The following is a 19,166-nucleotide window of genomic DNA, read 5'->3' on the forward strand; positions in this document are numbered from 1 at the left end:
AAAAGTCAGTTTACTTCTGTGTAAAGCAAAGGCTTCTTCTGCCAAGAAGGCTGCTTCTGTTTCTCTACCACAACGATCAATGAGAAAAGCACAGCCCCTGGAACAGCAACTTTTAATTAGTAGCTGCTGAGCATCAGTTATGGCACGAGGAGGAACAGAAGGTGACTGAGGGTCCTGCAAAATAGTACCTTAACTTATTTTTCTAATTTGCCAGAATTAGACTGACAGAACTAAATAACCCTTTCCAAACAGATACCAAAGGACCTGGCCATTAGACTATTAAATGCATTTTATACTATTAAGCCTCTCTTAAAATGTTTCATTAATGAAAGCCTGAGCAAGTAAGAGTTTCAAAAGACTTCAGGAGTTTTTGCCTTTTTTTGTAGCTTGATAAAGTTGTAGAGAAACAGAAAGAAACTCACAGACGAATGCTGGAGCAACTTCTAATGGTAGAAAAATCACACAGACAGACACTGTATGAACTAGAAGAAGAGAAGAGGAAACACAGCAAATACATGGAAAAAAGCGATGAGTTTACAAACTTACTGGAACAAGAATGTGAAAGGTAAGATTACCTCTTGCCATAGTACTGAGAAACACCTACAATTTAACATTACATCTAAGGATCTGTCCATCTTCTTATTCTGCATCCACTAAAAATCAGAAATATTTTCAGAGTTGTATTTTGAGAGTTTAGCTGTGAAAACATGACTAATTACTCCTAAATAACAGTAGTGTCTACATCTGCATCAGCAGGTGAGGTAGGTCAAGCGGTTGACAGATTCTTCAGCACTGTGGCAGGACAATAGATACGTTACACTACAGAGAATACAGGGAGATACGCAAATGTGTAAAGTTAAAACCAACGTGAAGCAGGTAAACCTTTTAGAATGTTTAAGATGCTCAGTGTACACTATAGTATGTAAGTAATAGATTGTGAAATCATGCATGCAGTCTTTGATGGCCGAAGAAAAAGACATGAGGAAAAGTAGAAGGTGTTTGGACAGACCACAAAAATACAGAGAGAGGAAGCAAAGGCAAAGGATAATTTACAGAAAGTATTGAAAATAAGAATGCCAAAAAGTTCTAATATCAGGACTGGCATAAAAACCATAAATCCGACTTTATTTTTAAGTGTAACCTAAAAGCACCACAGCTTGCTTAAGCACAGTGAGAAGGTTTCAATACCAATTCTCAGAAGAAGGATTAAGAAGAATTAAATGTCATATACTGTCTTTAAAAAAGCCACTTTAAACCGTGGCTTCTCTGAATCTGCAGTAAAACTGAACACATCCTAAGGGGGGGAGGGGGGGGGAATATCAAAGAACATTTCCTATTCCCTGGATAGCTACTCCAGAAGATAGGAGAATATTGTCTCTGTTTCCTTTCGCTTAGGAACAGCTTCCAGATGGAAATGTTTGGGTGTGAGAACGTCAAGCCCATTCTAAACTCACATTATGCATAGATAATTCTTCCTCTGCTTCGCCTGTGTAACATCATGTTCCACGTATTTTGGCAGTGTTCACCCTTCGCACTACACCCCTCTCCTGCAGGTCTATCAAAGATAGCACATATGCTTCCCACCAAGTCCACAACCACATTTATGGATTGCAATTAAAGCGTCTGGGGAAAAAAAACCCCTTTGCTTCTCAGAAATGTATAGGCAAGCACAGGCACACAGAGAAAAGCACATACAAAGTCCTCCCACAAGGCACAGAACTGATTTTTTTCTCTAAGAACTGTTTTTGTGAAACATCATTGTATCAGGAACCAAAACCTGAGATGAATGGGAGTTTTCGTCTCTGCTGTCTTTTTCGCAAAAACTCTGAGACACTCATCTCTTAGAGACAGAGCTAAACAACTACAGTTGCTAAAAGTGGCAAAATGTTACATCACACACATGTGCTCACACAGCGTGAAAAGCTGCACAGAAGGAAAGCCTCAGCATCAGAGTCTTTGTATTTTTTTTCTTGTGAAAACAGGGTAGATATGGGATTAAAACTCTCTTCCATGCCCCTCCTCCATATTCCCTTCAAGAAGACTATAAAACATTTACCACTATTATCTGCAACATTTAGTCTATCTGCCTGGAAAAAGGTGGGGGGAGAAGTGTGTGTGTGGGGGAAATACTGAGGTGCCTAATGAGACTTTAGAGGATGAAATAATAGATTTCAGATTAAGTCTCAATTTTTGTATTTTCTTTGGAGGACGTATTTTATGTGGAAAACCTTAAGGGGGTGTGATGTCACATGTTGAGCTGATTCCAAAATGTTTGCCAAGTAATGTCGCCATCAAGATCTCCATGCAATTGCCTGCCATAACAAAAAAATAACAAAAAAACCCCACCACCCCAATAAAAACCCCCACAACTAAAAAACACTCAGCAAGTTAAGGCACAGCTCTTTCTACATTAGCCTTCCTGATTTGACATTCAGAACACTCACCCATATGCAGCAAAGTGACCTTTTTTTCCATTTCAGAAACCTTAGTCCAATTTAAATCTTCTCAGGATGTGAATTTTCTATTTAGATTAAGAACAAATAGAACTCTACAAAAAGTTTCATACATAAAGCAATGACAAATTAATTTTTGCTTCCCCCCCCAATTCAATTAAAAAAAAAATTATTCAGAAAAGCATTAAGTATTCATCAATGAACTTTCATCTGTTTTCAGCCAGAAGCAGTATTCTCTTCTAAGTGTGGAAGGGTATATAACATTCCTAACAGTATTTCAGTTTCAAAGCAAAATCCTGAACTTCCATTCAATTAGTCAAAAAAGTGTCTTGCTTTTATCAAAGAGTAAGGCTACAGCATATGCTAAAGATAACCTTGAAGAGTATAGAATGCATGCAAGCCAAACAAGGTACATGAATAATATGCGATTATGTGATCAAAATGAAAAAAACGTAGATGTTATGGGACAGTGATGCTGAAGCACTGAAAACTACTCTTGAGAGCAAGAATAAAGAAACTAACAGTCAGATCCAACACTTACATATGATTCTGAATATATTTTCAAATAAGGAGGAGCGAAACCATTTCCTCTTTCTTACGTATGCGCTCAGGAAGTACAGAACTGAAGAATTCTTAAATGAAAATTTTAGTGATGAACTAATTTATCAGATGATCACGTTTTACAAAAATAGGCAAGCCTCCATCTGTAGGGCCTTTTCTGCTGCCTTACTCCCTCCATACATGACAATTTCTCATTAAAAGAGTTAAAAACCATGTTTGGATCATGCAAAATATTAGCAGTCTTCACTGACCCAGTAAAAACCCTTCACCTTAATCATTTAAGAACCCCTTTGACTTCATAGTAAGGCACCAAGACTAAGTTTGGCGTCAGCAATTGTACACTGTCAGATTTGGGAGTTTAAGCTTATGACAGGACTAATGACAGCCTTCTAGATATTAGAACTGGATTAACATTTAATGTTAACCCTTTAGGTATTTTAAGCGTTTTTCTTGTTGCCAGCCAAAACTAATCCTCCATAGTCTTGCTGTAGTTGAGACAAAGGTTGGTCTTCCAAACTGAAAAGAATCTCAACACTTAACAACAGACATTTACCAGTAAAAGAATGATAAAATCATGCTGCTGTCATTATATTTATTCATCTTCACTCAGATGTACTTTTAAAGCATGGAGCCACTGACAAACCCCTATTAGATAAGCAACAGTTTTGTGGAGAAAAGGAGGCCTATGGGCAACAACTGGATAGGGCTTTCCTGCACTTCAACATGAACTCTACTCCTTATGCGTGCAGACCAGACAGGAACACAAGACAAACTACATATGCGTGGTAGTGTACTAGACCAAGTCTACTAGAGTCTAGAAGGGAAAATTTTATTGTATTGCTGGAGCCTCAAGATATACCAGCACCCAAACTCACAGAAACGTAAAAAAACTCCAGAAGCTAGATACAGAGACTACTAGGTGCACTTGAAGAACCATAGCATAAAAGCCATTAAGCTTGATTAGAAGCTCTTGCATTCCATGGGGTTGGTGGATGGAGGGCAGGATTAAGGACCAGGCAGAGTACTTACTTTAGATTCAAATGCAGATTGCACTGTATCTTCCCTGAGGATAGGGAAGATTTGTCCAAATATATGTACCCACATTCCATATTTTTGCAGTACAATTAAATAATAAAAGCTGCTATTTTAGAAAACCTTTTACAAAGCTAAAATATGAATCTAGAAGGTTTTCCAGATATGCATGTTCCCAGTTTGAAAACACATGCCATATACATGCAAGTATTTACGCATTTACATATTACTCTCCACCCCCCACAAAAAAAAAGAAACAGAAGAGTAAAATGATTAGCACTTAACAAAGCCCTTTTCCTCTACAAATCTCAAGGAGTTTTAAATGTTACGTAAGCACAGCTATTCCCCATTTTCTGAATACTGAAAGGAAATGAAGGAATGAGTGGAAGAAACCAGTCACAGGTACTTTGGGGTACAAAGGTTAAACCGGAGGAAAGGCAGAAATCTCCCAAAGTATAGGTGTGTCCCATCTTCAAACTTTCTATACGCTATATAGACTCTCAACTATACAAAGGGTAAAGCTTTATTAGGAACATACACCAGTTAAATAAGTGAACGTTGTTCAACAGGACAGGAAAAAATAGCAGTATGCTAATAAGCAATGTAAATAGATTTTTTAAAAGGCAGTTATGATAAATGTTGCTCACAGGAATTCAAATATTAGCACAAAACTTTGCAAGTTGGTATAGTAGCAATTAATAAGATCTTTAGTTTAAGGATCATCTACTAAGATGAAGGTTTTTTTCTACAGGGAGGAAAGCTGTCATAAGTTTTTGTTTCAGCTCTGAATTCACACTCACAAAGATCATATAGAGAACGTAGTCCAAAAAAGAAAACACGATTGTTTACATATATTTCTTACAGATACAGATAATTCTAACATTTCCTAAAAGGAAACTTACTCCTTATGCTCTAAGCAAGTGAAAAAACCTAAGCCAGCCAACCAAACTCTATTCCACTGTATCAGACATTTCTTCTTAAAACATCAAGTAAAGGGAATTTTCAGTGGTAAGATAAAAGTTATTATTATACCTGTCTGAGGAGTCAGCATTCACCAAGCTTAAAAAATGGAACCTAACCTGCAACAGTCTCACAACTATAGTCTTTCTCATCTAACAAAACACCATAAAACACTGTGCTTGTTGCTCCAACTGCTGCCCCCCTCAAGATCAGTCAGTTAACACAACGTCCTGTTGAGTGATACAGGCCACAAGGGATGTCTGGAGGTCTCCAGCACAACCTGCTGAGTGCAGGGCTAACTTCACAGTCAGATCAGGTTGCTCAGACCCCTGTCCAGCTGACTTCTGAAGATCTCCAAGGGATAGTGATTCTGCTGACTGCCTGGGCTCCTGATGCAGTCTTTGCCATCCTCACCAGGAGACCCTCTCCCTCAGTTTCATTGTAGGCATCATCCTGGTCTGGCTTCTGCCCCATGTTCAATTGAAACTGCTCTCATTAAAGGCTCAATAACTTCCATTCTGGCAAATCTCTGAACCTAACCTATCTTCACTGTCTCTGATCTTTTGGCTGCCTCGGACATGAATGAGCTTTCAGCACTTCCTTCCCATCTTACCCACACAGAGTTTCTGCGGCTCCAGCTGGACTCTCATTTCTCTAAGTGTTTCCACAGTGCACTCTGAGTTGGAAACTTCTCATTGTCCACGTCTACTCTGTCCATAGGATCCCACAGGTCTTATTTCTTTAGATTTTCTCTTTATCCATTCACTCTCTGTTTCTCCTCATGGAAACTCAAAGCCAGCCATTATCTCTAAGCTGATGACCCAAGTCTAGTCCAACCACTACCACCACCACAACAAATCTCAGCATTTGTGAGCAACCTGCCATCATCCCCAACTCCAGGAGACTACAAGGAAACCCAGTCTTTTATCCCACTGTCCTTGGCTTCATCCTTAAGATTCTCCAATATCTCAGTTCTTAAAACTGGGGTAACAAAGTCATACTGCTTGTCACTCAGCCTGTCACACCTAGGCACATTTTCTACCTGAGCCTTTCTACATTTAAGTCTCACAAATTTGTCTTCATAGCACCTCCAAGAAAATGAAAAATAAAATTAAAAAAAAACCAAACAAAATAACTCCCCCAAAACCAAAAGTACAGCCTCGTCCCCCCCCAACCACCCCACACAAGTAAACCAAATGTATCTTTCTAACCATCCAAATAACTAAATCTTTTTCCATGCCTACACTTCAAAAATATTTTTTTTATGATTTCCACATTAGCTATTTCATCCCTCTATGTCTTCACTGGATGCATTCTCATTACTGCATTAAGGCTATGTATTTCCTCTTGTGTACCTTTACAGTACACTCTTACCTTCTCATGCAATGTTAATACACGGGCCAAACATCACACTAAAAACGTACCAAAATTAAATCATATTATAATACTCCTCAGGTATTGAGTATGTAAGAAATGTGATTTCATAAAACTGAGCACTCTTAGGTTAAGTGGTTTGGCTTCTTTTTTTTTAAGTGATGAAAGTAAGATGAAAGTAATTGATACACACAGTAGGTCAAGTGAGCAACACTTGAAAACTGGGACAGAAGAGAAGGAACCATCTCAGCTAAAGGTGAAGTGTGTTAGTATGTTGTCAGCGTAACATTGCTGTACTTTAATTCTGACACATTCACACATTGGAATAACAATATATTGAGTGCCCAGCTCTGGAAAATTCAATATTCTGTAACAGTGGGTATAATTAATATTTGCTGTTTTTCTTAATGAACCCAATTAAACATTATAAGAAGCAGGATCTTATCTCTATAGAAAGCTACAGTAAAAATAAACACTGTCAACTTATTTATTCTACATGTGTTACCAGCAGTTTTTAATTTCATGCACACTGAACTATTGTTATAGATTGCATTGTACTCAAATGCAATCATTTCCTTTTAGCTTTCTGGCAATGAGCTCTATATATTACATATGCCTGAGACTATGTCTTGCAAGTTGTGAAATGGATGCCAGATCTCTGTACATTTGACCTTTTTCATGGGTATCTAGTGTTCTGTAGGTGAATAAGAGAGACCCACCACAAGCAAAACATTAGCATTCTTATTCTGTGTTACACCCCAATGGGACAGTCCCACTAGTAATACCACTGAGGCACAAAGACAGACTCAAGGAAGTGATGTACACAGATTAATTACCTCATGCTCGTACATGAAAAACTACATAACTTTCAACAGATGTTGTGAAATCAAATCCTTGTCAAAATTCAAAGATTCAAAGATTTTTACAACAGTTTCTGTGCATGATGGAAGGTTAAAATGCTTTATCTTAAAGCAAATAAATTAATAAAATCCAGGTTAACAAAGGGATTAAAAAACCCAAAACTGCTAAATAAGGTCACATTATGTTTATTCAAAGCAAAGATTAAGAATAAATACAAATAGACACAGGGCTTTCAACTCAGTGTTAGCACAACTGAGAAATTCTCTAGATCCATGGTGCAATTCTAAATTATTCCACCTACTGTAATCAGCAAGCAGACGCAAGATCTAGGTGATAACCATTTCTCATGCAACTCCACTGACATTGGTGGAATGACAGAGAGAAGTGAGGCTCATATTTAATTTCTCTGAATTCTGAGCACTGAGTTCACTGCTTCAGGCCCTGTCATGACTACCAACCAATACTATTATTGTGTACTTTGAGGCCAGAGAGGACACCATGAAAAACCTTAGCCAAACGACATTCTCCTACGCTACTACCCTCTCTCCCCTCATGAGTGGGGAAAGCGATGGTCGTTGCCATATGCCCTCCCTGTAAAAGGGCTTAAGTTCTCCTGAAAGGGATGATCATGGAAAACCACCCTGGTGGTAGCTCTGGTCAGCACTTTTAACTGTAGTGTCAGAGCTCAAAGGGAAAGATGATCTTTCTAAGCTGGCAAGTCTCAGAATATTTACGGCTCTTGTAAATCAACACCAACTCCATATACTCTGTTTGGAACCTAACCAGTGACCAGCGCAGACGAGGAAGCGCTGGCCAAATATGCTCATGGTGAGGCGCTGCCCTCAGTAATGGGGCAGTCACCAATTTACATTTCCAAATAAGACTGAGTGCACCGCTCCATGTGCAGCACAGCATAACTAGTCTAATCATAAGCAACAATAGAAGTGGATGACTGCACCAAGACCTGTGACCAAAAAAAGACACGGTGCACTTCTGATTCATTGCAGGGTGGGGCTGTGAGAGAGGGAGAAGTTGGCACAGGATTTTGTAACTGGAGTTTGAAAAGAAAACACACAACATGAGACAGAGAAAAATCTATAAATTGTTCTCTGAGATAGAAAGTTTGACACTATCATAAGTTTCCAGAACAAACCATTGCTATGGGAAAAGTTATACTCCTGTTTGAGTGTGGAGGAGGAAAAGTCTCAATGAAGTTAAGACCCTTCTCGTGGCAGAAAAATTTAAGTGACTTATATGTGCTATAATTAGTTTCATGCCTTAAGAACAGGCAAAAGAAAAATGGCCATGAGAACTGAGAATGCAGGTCACACATCAGTTACCAAGACCTGTGGTCTAAACTCATTTCCCATGGCATACTATGAGCTTCAACGCCCAGCTACAAAATCTCAGAGCATTATATACACATATGAAAGAAGCATGCATGGGAGACTGAAGCAGTTTAAGAAAAATGTCACAGCCTCAGTCCCTGTGCTAAGACAGTAATTTTAAACAGAGAATAAACAAGAAAATCAGTAGCACTAAATCTGTTGAGAACAGAGATTACTGGAAAAAAATTGTTAAAAATAAACACCAAAATCTTCCTACACGATAATTTTGATTTTCACATAAGTACATTATTTTTTTGTTTCTTGAGCCTGAAATACACACTGTATAACCTTTCAGAAAAACACCACACACTTGGACAGGGTAACACATAACCTATTTAGTGTCTGAAGACCAAAAGTGTGAACACATTGAAAAAGTACGTTCAATATTTGAACCTTTCTGCTAAGGAGATTGGAAAAAAGCCAAAGAATATGTATAAATTCAAAAATAAACTAAAAGGTCAGGAGGGACATAGGAACTTATGTTTTTAAAATTTCTGTTTCAGATTCCTATATGGGAGGGGGAGTGTGGATGGCTCAGAGTAGGAAATGGGAGTAATAGGAAGTAGATACAAGAAAAACCATTAGATCATCTAGTCTCATCCCTGGCAACAGAAGGTTGTTCTCCAAACATACTGTTGACAATTTTGCTTCTCATTTCAAATGTCCAAAATACAGAAAGGTCTCAATCCCTGTAGAACTGTTCTGTAGAAGTTACATTGTCATAAATAAAATTATACTTTTCTATTCATTCAGTAATTCCTTCTCTTTAACAACTCTTTAACAACAGTCCTTCCTGATAGGATTGTTACTCTATTGAAAGATTTCTAGATTCTTGGCTAAGACTGAAAAAGAACCTTAAGGCACCCATTTTGGTCACAGACACAGACCCAGCTGCGATCCACAGCAGATAAAACCCTAACATGAGAGTTTGAGTGGGCTGCAGCAAGGTCTGCTGCTGAAGGACTCCGAATAGAGAACTGCCCACTCCCCTTCCGTGGTAGGTCTCAATGCGCACCCCTTGGGATAAAAACCCGACACAATGGCCCCTGCGAGGCACGATTTGAAGGAACTCCAAAGACTGAGCAGGCAGAGAGTCTTAACCAGTCCCTTCACCCTCCCACAGAAAAGTTTGTGCTGGGGAACATGACTGGTAAAAGCTAGAGCTTGTACAGACATATTGACAACAGAAGGCTCCAGCACTAAAGGCTTTTGAACCATCACTTGATCATCGACAACATTAATTTTCAAGCAGGAAAAAACCCAAAACCAACAGTTGTGATTGGGTCATTGTGATCAGGCTACTGAAAGGGGAGAGGGGAAGCATTTTGCCATAGAAGAGTTTTATTCCCCCCCAAAACAGGAAATTAAAAGTGCCAAGGGGACAATAACACTGAAAATACCCAGACAGCTGATTTATGTCTGCCAAATTTGGCCTAGCATCAGTTACCTTCTCCCAGATTCTATCTTTGCCAAGAGTGTGAGAGAAGAAGGGAAACTCACGGAATCCAGAAACATGGTTGTTTTCAAATGTGCGTATGAGCTTGATGAGATATACCTTGCACAGGTCTGCTCTCATTCTCTGCCCGAGATATACTCCTACCAGCTTCAGCGGAGACAGCATCAGGTTATGGCACCGCAAAAGAAAAATCACTAAAACTGCTCTTTGGAACAAAGCCTTATTTACTTCCTTGCCAATACCTTCCAAGTTACACATTTTGCTTGAAATTATGAGAGCTAATTAAAAACCTGCAATCTGAACAGAGCTCTTCACTTTTAAAACCAGTCAGAGTCTTGCCTCATACACTACCAGGAAATTCTTTAGCCTCAGCCCTTTGATTCACGGTATCTTCAAGTCACTGGGGAAAGACACATGCCCCACAGACATTATGAGGGTAGAGGTAACAAAACAGCGGTTTTCTTGAATTATCCTTCCATTTCAGTCAATCATAATTGTTACCATCTCACGTGCACTTCCTTACATGCTATGCTAGCCTCCTTCCTCCTCAGAACCTGGGAAAAAACCTGAACAAAACCAGACAATCCTGTAGAAAAGGAAATAAAACCTAGCAGAAATGGAGACCATGCACCCTCCTCTCCCTTCAATTTGATTTGTATGCTAAGAATTTTAGGGTTATCAGAAAATTCTTAGCACTGTAAACTTACTCTGACGTATGAATTTATGACTACTAAGATGACTTTTAGGAATATTCAGATCCCACAATTTGCATTTAAGTCATCAGGAAATTGGGACATCGTTTATTCAGATGTTTAGACAAGATTTCACATGGTTCTCATTTAAAAGTTTTATCTTACATCCAACTGGGGAACTGAGAAGCAAGACACACTCCCTGAAATCCTAAAATTCTCCCTTTTTTTCAATAATCTTGCCAGCTAAACTCTGGACGTCTTTGCATTCTGTTAGGCAGGAGAATGACTCAGTCTATCCCTAACTGGCCTTCTAAAAAGGAAATTGAGAAGTTTGATGACATATTTGGATAAATCCACTCACTGGATAAAGTCACTTAACTTTTTATATCTCTTTAAGTTTGCTATAAACCTTCAAAATCCTTATAGACTAGATTTAAGTGTAACCAATAAAAACTATAGATTATAAATAAACTTAATGAAAACCACTATATTAAAACTCAAAGGACCTTGTAAATATGCTCATCAAAGCTTCACCATTGTAATACAGCACCACATCCATAAATCTATGTTATTAATTGCTAGTCATCCACAACTCTTATTGAAATATCAGCCCTATATAGATCATCTTTGGTTCTGAACCCACTTTTCTCATGGTCTCTGAACACAATGTAACAGCCAACACTGTAGCTCTGACTGAAGGAACAATGAATAAACCCAGAGTTTATACAGTTCAACTCTCCCGAAAAGACAGTGAAGACTGTTGTTATCATCTGTATGCACTTTAGGTCTCCCTGAGTGTAGCATTCGGCCTAGAAATAAAAGGTGGTTGAAATATAGAGTACTGAACCCACAGAAGAGCTGATTTAGCTTCCTAAGCCCTCAGTTTACCAAAGGATAAGGAGATTTAAAATACTATCTTGGAAAGCATAATTTCTTGCAATAGTGAACATCCAACAGCACGGTGTGTAACTCAATAGAGTTTTATTAAAGGAATGTACCTTACAGATTAAAGATCCTGACCTCTATGAATTGCCATGTCCTTTAGCTCTGTATTAACTTCAGATGCAAAGAAAGAAAAGGAGGCATTCCAATGCAAAGAAAAAAAAGAAGGCATTTGAAACAACAGAGCTTTTACTAGTTTCATAAAATAAAACATTTATTTTACATTAATTATATATCAGGCTGTTTTCCATACATGCTTATAAGCATTATCAAATTTTAAGATTAGTCTGGTCTAAATTTCTTGTCTGTAACCAATCTTAAAATTAAGCTAATTTCATATAATTTCAGATTTCACTACCAGCATTTCATTAAAGTTTGCAGTTTAACGCTTACGTATGCGAAGATCTGAGTCTCAAAACAGTATACACAATCTTGCCCCTTGGGTGTTCTGTTTACTAAATGCAAAGATAGTTGGTTTTATGATACTCGGGAGGCATCCAGAGCATTTCTTGGAGAAAACTGAGAAGGAGCCATTCACAATAAAAATAACAACATATAAAGGAATTTGCAAAGTGCTTGCAGACAAAATTAGCGTTTTAGCCACCTGACTACAAGACTGTCTCCATGGCTACATCTTTGAAATGGTCCTAGTACCAAAGTGCAGGTTCAGGCAGTAAAGTAGCATTTCGGTAAGTAGTTGAGTGATGCAGGAAGAAAGGGTTCAGTTTTATTAGACTGTGGAAAGACTTCTGGAATAGGATGCACAAACTCTACCTAAAATAAAACAAAAATAGGCTGCTGTATTTAAACTTAAAATTAAGATGAAGATTGCTTAAACTTAGCAGAAAATTGGCTGGTGCAAAGGCATGCACAGTTCAGGATGACACATCAATTAGGGATGCAATCATTAATACTCTGTATTCTTGGAAATAAAGCATTAAAAGTAGTTAATGAAGTTTGCCAGAAAATAGCTCTGTCTAACCAAACAGCATTTCAACCAAGCAAAGTTTAAAAAAAAAAAAAAAAGAAAAAAAAGACAGCCAAAGAACAAAGGCGCAAGGGCTCCTATACAAATGCAAGTCCGAGAACCCAACATAAAAACTAGACTGTGAACTTTTAAATGTGGAATTGGATAGAATATGCTTCTCAAAGTGTGTGAGAAGAAAACATTCAGAGGACTATGATTATACTATTGATAAAGTATTTAAATCAGAATGAGAGAACTGATTATGCTGATGTAGGAGCTGTGCAGCTGTAACAAAAAAAGGAAAGCAGAAAAATGGAGAGAGTGAAATAAGATAAATGTATTTAACTTTGTAAAAGCATATCCAGACTTTCTGTGAGTTAAAGCTCACATATAAAGAGATAATCATATAAATGCTAGACTACTGACCATCAATCCAGAATAATGACACCACATAGTGATGAGAGGTAGAAAGGACAGAAATAAGGGGAAACTGCATTTATTTTTACATGCTGGATAAACGTCACACTAGAGTATAACAGAGAATAGCTATTTAAATACTCAAACTTTTTGTAAAGCATCTAATCATAAATTTCAATAGTAGGTGCAAGTTACAGTTTTTGTTCCTACTAGAGTCATGAACTAGTCCACACTGTAAATATTGAAAAGCCAGACATGAGTAAGTTCTCAAATTCAATGTTTGAGGTAAGAGGGAAGAAAACAAAAAACAACTATTGTATCAAGCTTTAAGTGGGATAAACACATACCACTAATGGAAACTAATTAAACAGAGCATCTAAAAAAGTAAATCCCTTGAAGGCACCACAGAAACAATTTAATACCACTGACAAAGCAGATTCCATGTAAAAGTGGATCAGCAAATCAAAAGCAACTAAAATACTCTCCCTAAAGCCAACTAAGCAATTTAACAACAGATTAAAATAAATTAAGTATAAAGACATCTTAAAAGGGAAAATATGTGCAAACAAAGATAACATACAAGAAATAGAAATGCTGGTATGTTAAAATCATTCCATCAAAAGTGGGAAGGCTGCATCGTACTCAAAGTGGAGAACACTCAGCTACTCTGGACATCCCTCTCCTCTGAACACTGAGGTATAAAATTAATTTGGTTTTTTTTGCCACAACCTTAGCTCTTTTTCATTTGTATTTTTCCCTAGCTGACAGCACTGGATTTCACTGTGTGGGAAGTCAAGGAGGTTTTCACATTAGACTGTCTTTATGGAGAAAGAGTCTGTGAAGCCATCTGAAGCTGAACTGATAATAGAAAAAGCTTTAGATCAAATTTGTGCAACACAAAGCAACAAGCTTACTAGCACCTTACCAGGATTAAATGGTATTTAAGTTTCTAAAGGAACTTGCACGAGAAACTGATGAACTATTAGCTGGTGGGCAATTCCTCCCTTTAAAAAAGCCAGAGAAATGGGAGGCACCACTAGTTTTTAACAACAGATCCTAGGAATAACTCAAGCAGAACTCAAGACGAATTCATTTGATTCACCAACTAATTTGAAGAAACTGTAGTAAAGAAGAGAGCTGACAGATATCAGGCAAACATGAAATACTCCAGCCAGCTGAGAGGAAAGCAGAATCATGTGCCAAGTCTGCTCTCCTTCCCCATCTGTCCTTAAATTGAGTAATGCTTTGCCCTTCTATCCTCCTGCTAATCCTGGTATCTGCACTGAAGCAAGACTAACTGAGCTCACAGCAGTTCATTTACCCCTTTCCCGGCATGAGTATGTTTTTCATGCACTTTGACGTGCATAAAAACAAAACTCAAGGGTCTGACTAGTTACTTACAATTGTTTGAAATAGATGTTTACAAAGACTAATTTTTAAGTGAGTTTCGTATGGCTGTGTGCCTATCCATGATCATCCCATTTTCTCATCCTTCAGCTAATTTAAAATGAAATGCAAGAAGGAAGCAAAGACCTCTAAATTATGAAATGCCTACAGGGTTCTTGAAAACAGATATCTTTTAGTGTCAGGATATTAAGCAAGAGTCCAGTTTGACCCCAGTAAAAGTACATTGCAGAAAAACTTTGTGTTCATCCTAACGGGGGGGGGGGGAGGGGGGGGGAAGCCTAGTAGCTTGCGCATCATTGGACACTAAAAAAATCCAGCCATGAAACAAACTTCCAAAATTCATTTTGTTTCACTATACAAACAGCTTTTTTCCACAGCAAACAATGCTGCTTTTACAAACCTTACAGAAACAGCTGCCTATCCTTTCTGCACCCAAATGAAGAAGTAAAATCAGAATTTTGATTTGCTATTGCAAAAGCCAAATATTTGGATAGTTGTAGAACATCAAAATCTTCACTTTTTCCTTCTTTTCTTTCTAAAAAATCAAAGAATGAGATTATAGGAACCCACCCATAAGTCTCCTGAAAATACCTATAAAGAAATATTTAGTCAAATTTTCAAGAAATAAGTGCTAGCATGTGGGGTCATAGTTTCAAAAAAGCTCAGGTGTGTAGCCTACACCCTCTTAGAGAACTGCAGCCAAACTTCCTAATGCATTCAAGCATGCAGCAGTTCATAACAATAACGGGGAGAAGAATGAAGGTGCTGAGCTCACTGGAACAGTTAGGCTTTTAAAAATTATTCCCAATAATAAAGAAGAGCTCTCCTACATCTAAGAAGAGACGGAGAGGCTGTTTGTTTTCAAAGGAAAAATACTAAAAATATCTTCAATTACATTTATCTAAAAAAAATCTGAAGAGAACATACCACAAGTCCTCTTCAGTTGAATCCACAAAAAAATGCAATAAGGCAAAATGTGTATGATGAATGTTTAAGACACTGAAATATCTTCAAGAATTAGCACATAGGAGTACTTGGATCCCAATACAATAAGACACTGAGACCATGAATGCAGAAAAAAAGACATCCTGAACCATTTGAACACCATTCCACTTTCTCATAGCATCCAGACCTCTACCTTAATTCTTTAAGAAACTTCTCCTCATGTTATCTTGTTTGTTCAGCTGTTATGATTACAGCAGGAAAGGGAAAAGCTGATGATTTGCTGTATAACACTGAATAAGTCATTACACTTCTTTATTTAACACAAACACCTCACTTCCCTCAAGTGTAAAATGGAACGACGACACAACACCGAAAGTCATTACTGGTGCCAAGTCTTATTCACTGTCATTGCATTCAGAACAAACACATAAGACAAGAGAGTACATGCAACTATGTACATGCAACTAGTTCATAAAGTATATACTAAGCAGGCATTCCTATGAAGCATGTGCATTGGTTTCTTTTTTTTTTTCTTTTTTTTTTCTTTTTTTTTCTTTTTTTTTTCTTTTTTTTTTTTTAGTAAGTTTGTTCTATTTGATCTATCTGTCCTCAGATACTTCAGTTCTTAGTATTAAAAACATTCAATTTCATTTCCTTTTTGGTTCTTGTCATCAACTCTATAAAGAGTACTTATTTTTGCAGTCATTATGGCAAAACACATATTTTTGGTTGCAGCCCCAAAAGAATCCTAACCTTCACTTTCTCTTCAGATGATGTTTCTGTTTCTCCATTCTTATACAAGATATCCAGACTATCTTATAATAGGTATATTACCTCACCTTTTAGTAAGCTTACTTAACATGGAGCAAATCTTGCCCTCCTAGTGCTCACGTTCCTCTCTCTGCTTTCAACTGTAGCTGTAAATTACATTCAGAAACAAAATGTAAACTTTGCTCCATGTTTGACATTAAAGGCGTGATTCAGCTTATAGATGAAGACGTCTAAAGTAAGTGACTTTGTTCGGATGCCTCTGTTGTGAGGCAGGCACCTAAGCTCCCAGCGCTGTCCATGGAAATGTATTCATGACAGCTCCACCCAACTGACTGAAGACAGGTGTCTTCACGTGGACTAAAATCCCACTCCAAAAGTGTAGATAATGCAGCTAGGGTCACTACTCCTTTCTGTAACCTCTCTTTGAGTAGGCAATTCAAAAGATAAATCTTTACTGGGCTGTTTACTACATTTACAAGACAATAATTTGCAGCAGAGTTTCCTGTATCTCCCCCTTGTGTGCTGGTATTGACCACTGACTCAGACCCAACTTAACCGTTTCACATCTATTGCATTTGCCCATTCAGATTTCTTACCATTCTACTTCTGTTTACACAATCAGACTTGACATTTCATTTCTTAAGAAGGAATAAACACACTTTTGGAAGAAAATGAATTCAGCAAACGGGGAAAAAAAAAAACAAAACCAAAACCAAACCCCAAACAGCAAAACCCAGAAATATCTGTAATTACAGATTTTATAGAAGCCCACTAACTTCCATCCTGCACTCTGAGTTTGGAGCAAGTGGAACATGATGAGCAGGTATGCACTGTATGGTGGAAGTTGTGTCAATTCTCCAAGGATACACTTGGCAGTAAAAGACAAAATGGTTAGGAAATTGGTGCTAAACTCACATGGTTAAAAAAAAGAAATGTGAGAAAAGAAAGTAAGTTCTGAGATTACTGCTGTCTTTTCTCATTATTCAAGTTGGGATATCCCTATTTATCAGCAAAGAAAAGGAAAAATATAATGACATTTTCATGGGAAGAGGGAAAAATAGAATCACTATTTGATTTCTAACTGTTTGTCTAAGTTTAGAGTTACAAAACATGTTTACATTAAGAACCTGAGCTTTGTTTGAATGTTTACTTTATAAAAACTCTGAGTTGAGAAGCTAGTAGAATAAACTGCGTATTACCATTGTCAGTGTAAATTACAGATTTTATTTGCCATAGCCCTCTGCAACGAGAAGCTGGCCAAGACCCAAATGAAAGTGAGTAATTTAAAACACTCCATCAGTTACATTCTGAGACATTTTGTTTAGTGTTTAATAAGCTCTCCAGGGATGGAGAAATTACTAAAGCACATTGTCTTGACATGAGCTAAAATGGTCCTCTCTCGTCACCACGTTTTTGGGAATTTGACATTAATGCATTAGATGAACACAGGTCCGTATATATACATACACATGCATATATACATGCTCATATTTTTGCACATATGTATATTGAGATGCGTTTTATTTGACAGTTTTGCACATCTGATGTTCTTTACTGCATTCCATCTTTGAACTGAAAGTCCATATTCAGTAAAATTTCTATACACATTTATACATTCATTCGTCCGTCTACTCTGTCTGCAGGATTTCTTGTTTTATATATTAAGAGAGGACACAATGCATTATGAATGGAGAGTGAAGGCTGTTCAGGAACTGTTCTTTAGTGTATCTCACGTTATGGAGAAAGAGAGCCACAATTAACATAAAAACACAGTAACCCCAAAACTAAAAGTATATGAAAAAGTTTGTGTTTCTTTCATTGATAATCAGGTTATGACACTCACTTTTACTAGAAGTTTCTGAGCCCAAGAATTTAGGAAATTCTGCTGAGCCTTTAGATGCAAAACAAAGACACTGAAATTGTTAACAGTTGTTTCTGAGGATTCAGCGGCAAGCAGGAAAATGAAGGGAAAATTATTATTTTGAGATCAAATGTATCTCTTCTTAGAAATCAAAATGAGACATTATCATAGAACAAATTATTCTGCCCCTGCTTACCCTACAGTTTGGCTCCTACACTTTTGTTAGGTATTCTATGTAAGTCATTGTCAGGAGTCCTGATACTATGCTAGAATACATGTCCTAACATAGCCGTATGTAGGCTCTGATTTCAATACGTATCATTATTTTTAAGTTTTATTTAGGACCAAAAGGGAGGTTGGGCCATTTCATATAAACGCCTTTCAGAATATACTGTGGCTGTTCATTGAATGTGGTTTCTTTAATTGTGCACCTTAAGAAATTCAAGACACCACACAAGCTCTAAGGAGCAGATAATACTGATGCTTCTTAAAGCATTTCATCAGTTGCGCGGAGGAAAGGTACACAGGCTGGAGGGTTCGCCATAAGGCATGATTTCTTTCCTCATCCTTTGAGATGTGCCATTCACGCTTATCCCACTCTAAAGGTGTACGTACACACGTCACACAGGCAACATCCAATTCTTTGAAATAGCATCTGCTCAGCTGCAGCTCTACCCGCATCTCAGCCGCCAGCTCAACAGAGGGCATGACAGGTCTCGTGGCCTCCAAGTACAACTTTTGCTGATGGTCTGGAATATGAGTCAGAGCCACCAAAGCTACCCTGTAGCCTCTAGCCAGCCTTTTCACAGACATTATCAATACCCTCCCTCTCCTGGGAAGGAGAGTTTTACTTAGTGCCTTACCGAAGTTGGGATCTTATCTAGATCCCGTATCTGCATCAGGACTCAAGGGAGTCCTGTATACATATACATGTACACACACTTTCATTTAGCCAGCTTATGTGTTACTGATAACATCGTATCAGCAAGCTGTAAAGAGAATTGAACCCAACTAGGATATTTGCTAATACATGATGGAAAGTATTTCCTAGGTATCCAATAACTTCTTCTAAATAACTG

At 37.7% G+C, this 19,166-nt stretch overlaps 2 protein-coding genes across 6 annotated transcripts in view; one reads left to right on the forward strand and one right to left on the reverse strand.

Annotated features, from left to right (window-relative positions):
• Positions 1-19,166, reverse strand: part of CMSS1 (cms1 ribosomal small subunit homolog) — a 247,938-nt gene that overhangs the window by 169,359 nt on the left and 59,413 nt on the right. The window lies entirely within an intron of this gene.
• The window catches only part of FILIP1L (filamin A interacting protein 1 like), a 214,444-nt gene that overhangs the window by 137,903 nt on the left and 57,375 nt on the right, over positions 1-19,166 (forward strand). For both annotated transcript variants that reach the window (XM_075167835.1, XM_075167843.1), the window contains one exon: positions 387-565. In XM_075167835.1, coding sequence (XP_075023936.1) covers positions 387-565 — 179 coding nt within the window. The remainder of the gene's footprint in view (positions 1-386; positions 566-19,166) is intronic.

This window comes from Calonectris borealis, chromosome 1, assembly GCF_964195595.1.
Source record: "Calonectris borealis chromosome 1, bCalBor7.hap1.2, whole genome shotgun sequence".
Classification (NCBI taxonomy): Eukaryota; Metazoa; Chordata; class Aves; order Procellariiformes; family Procellariidae; genus Calonectris; species Calonectris borealis.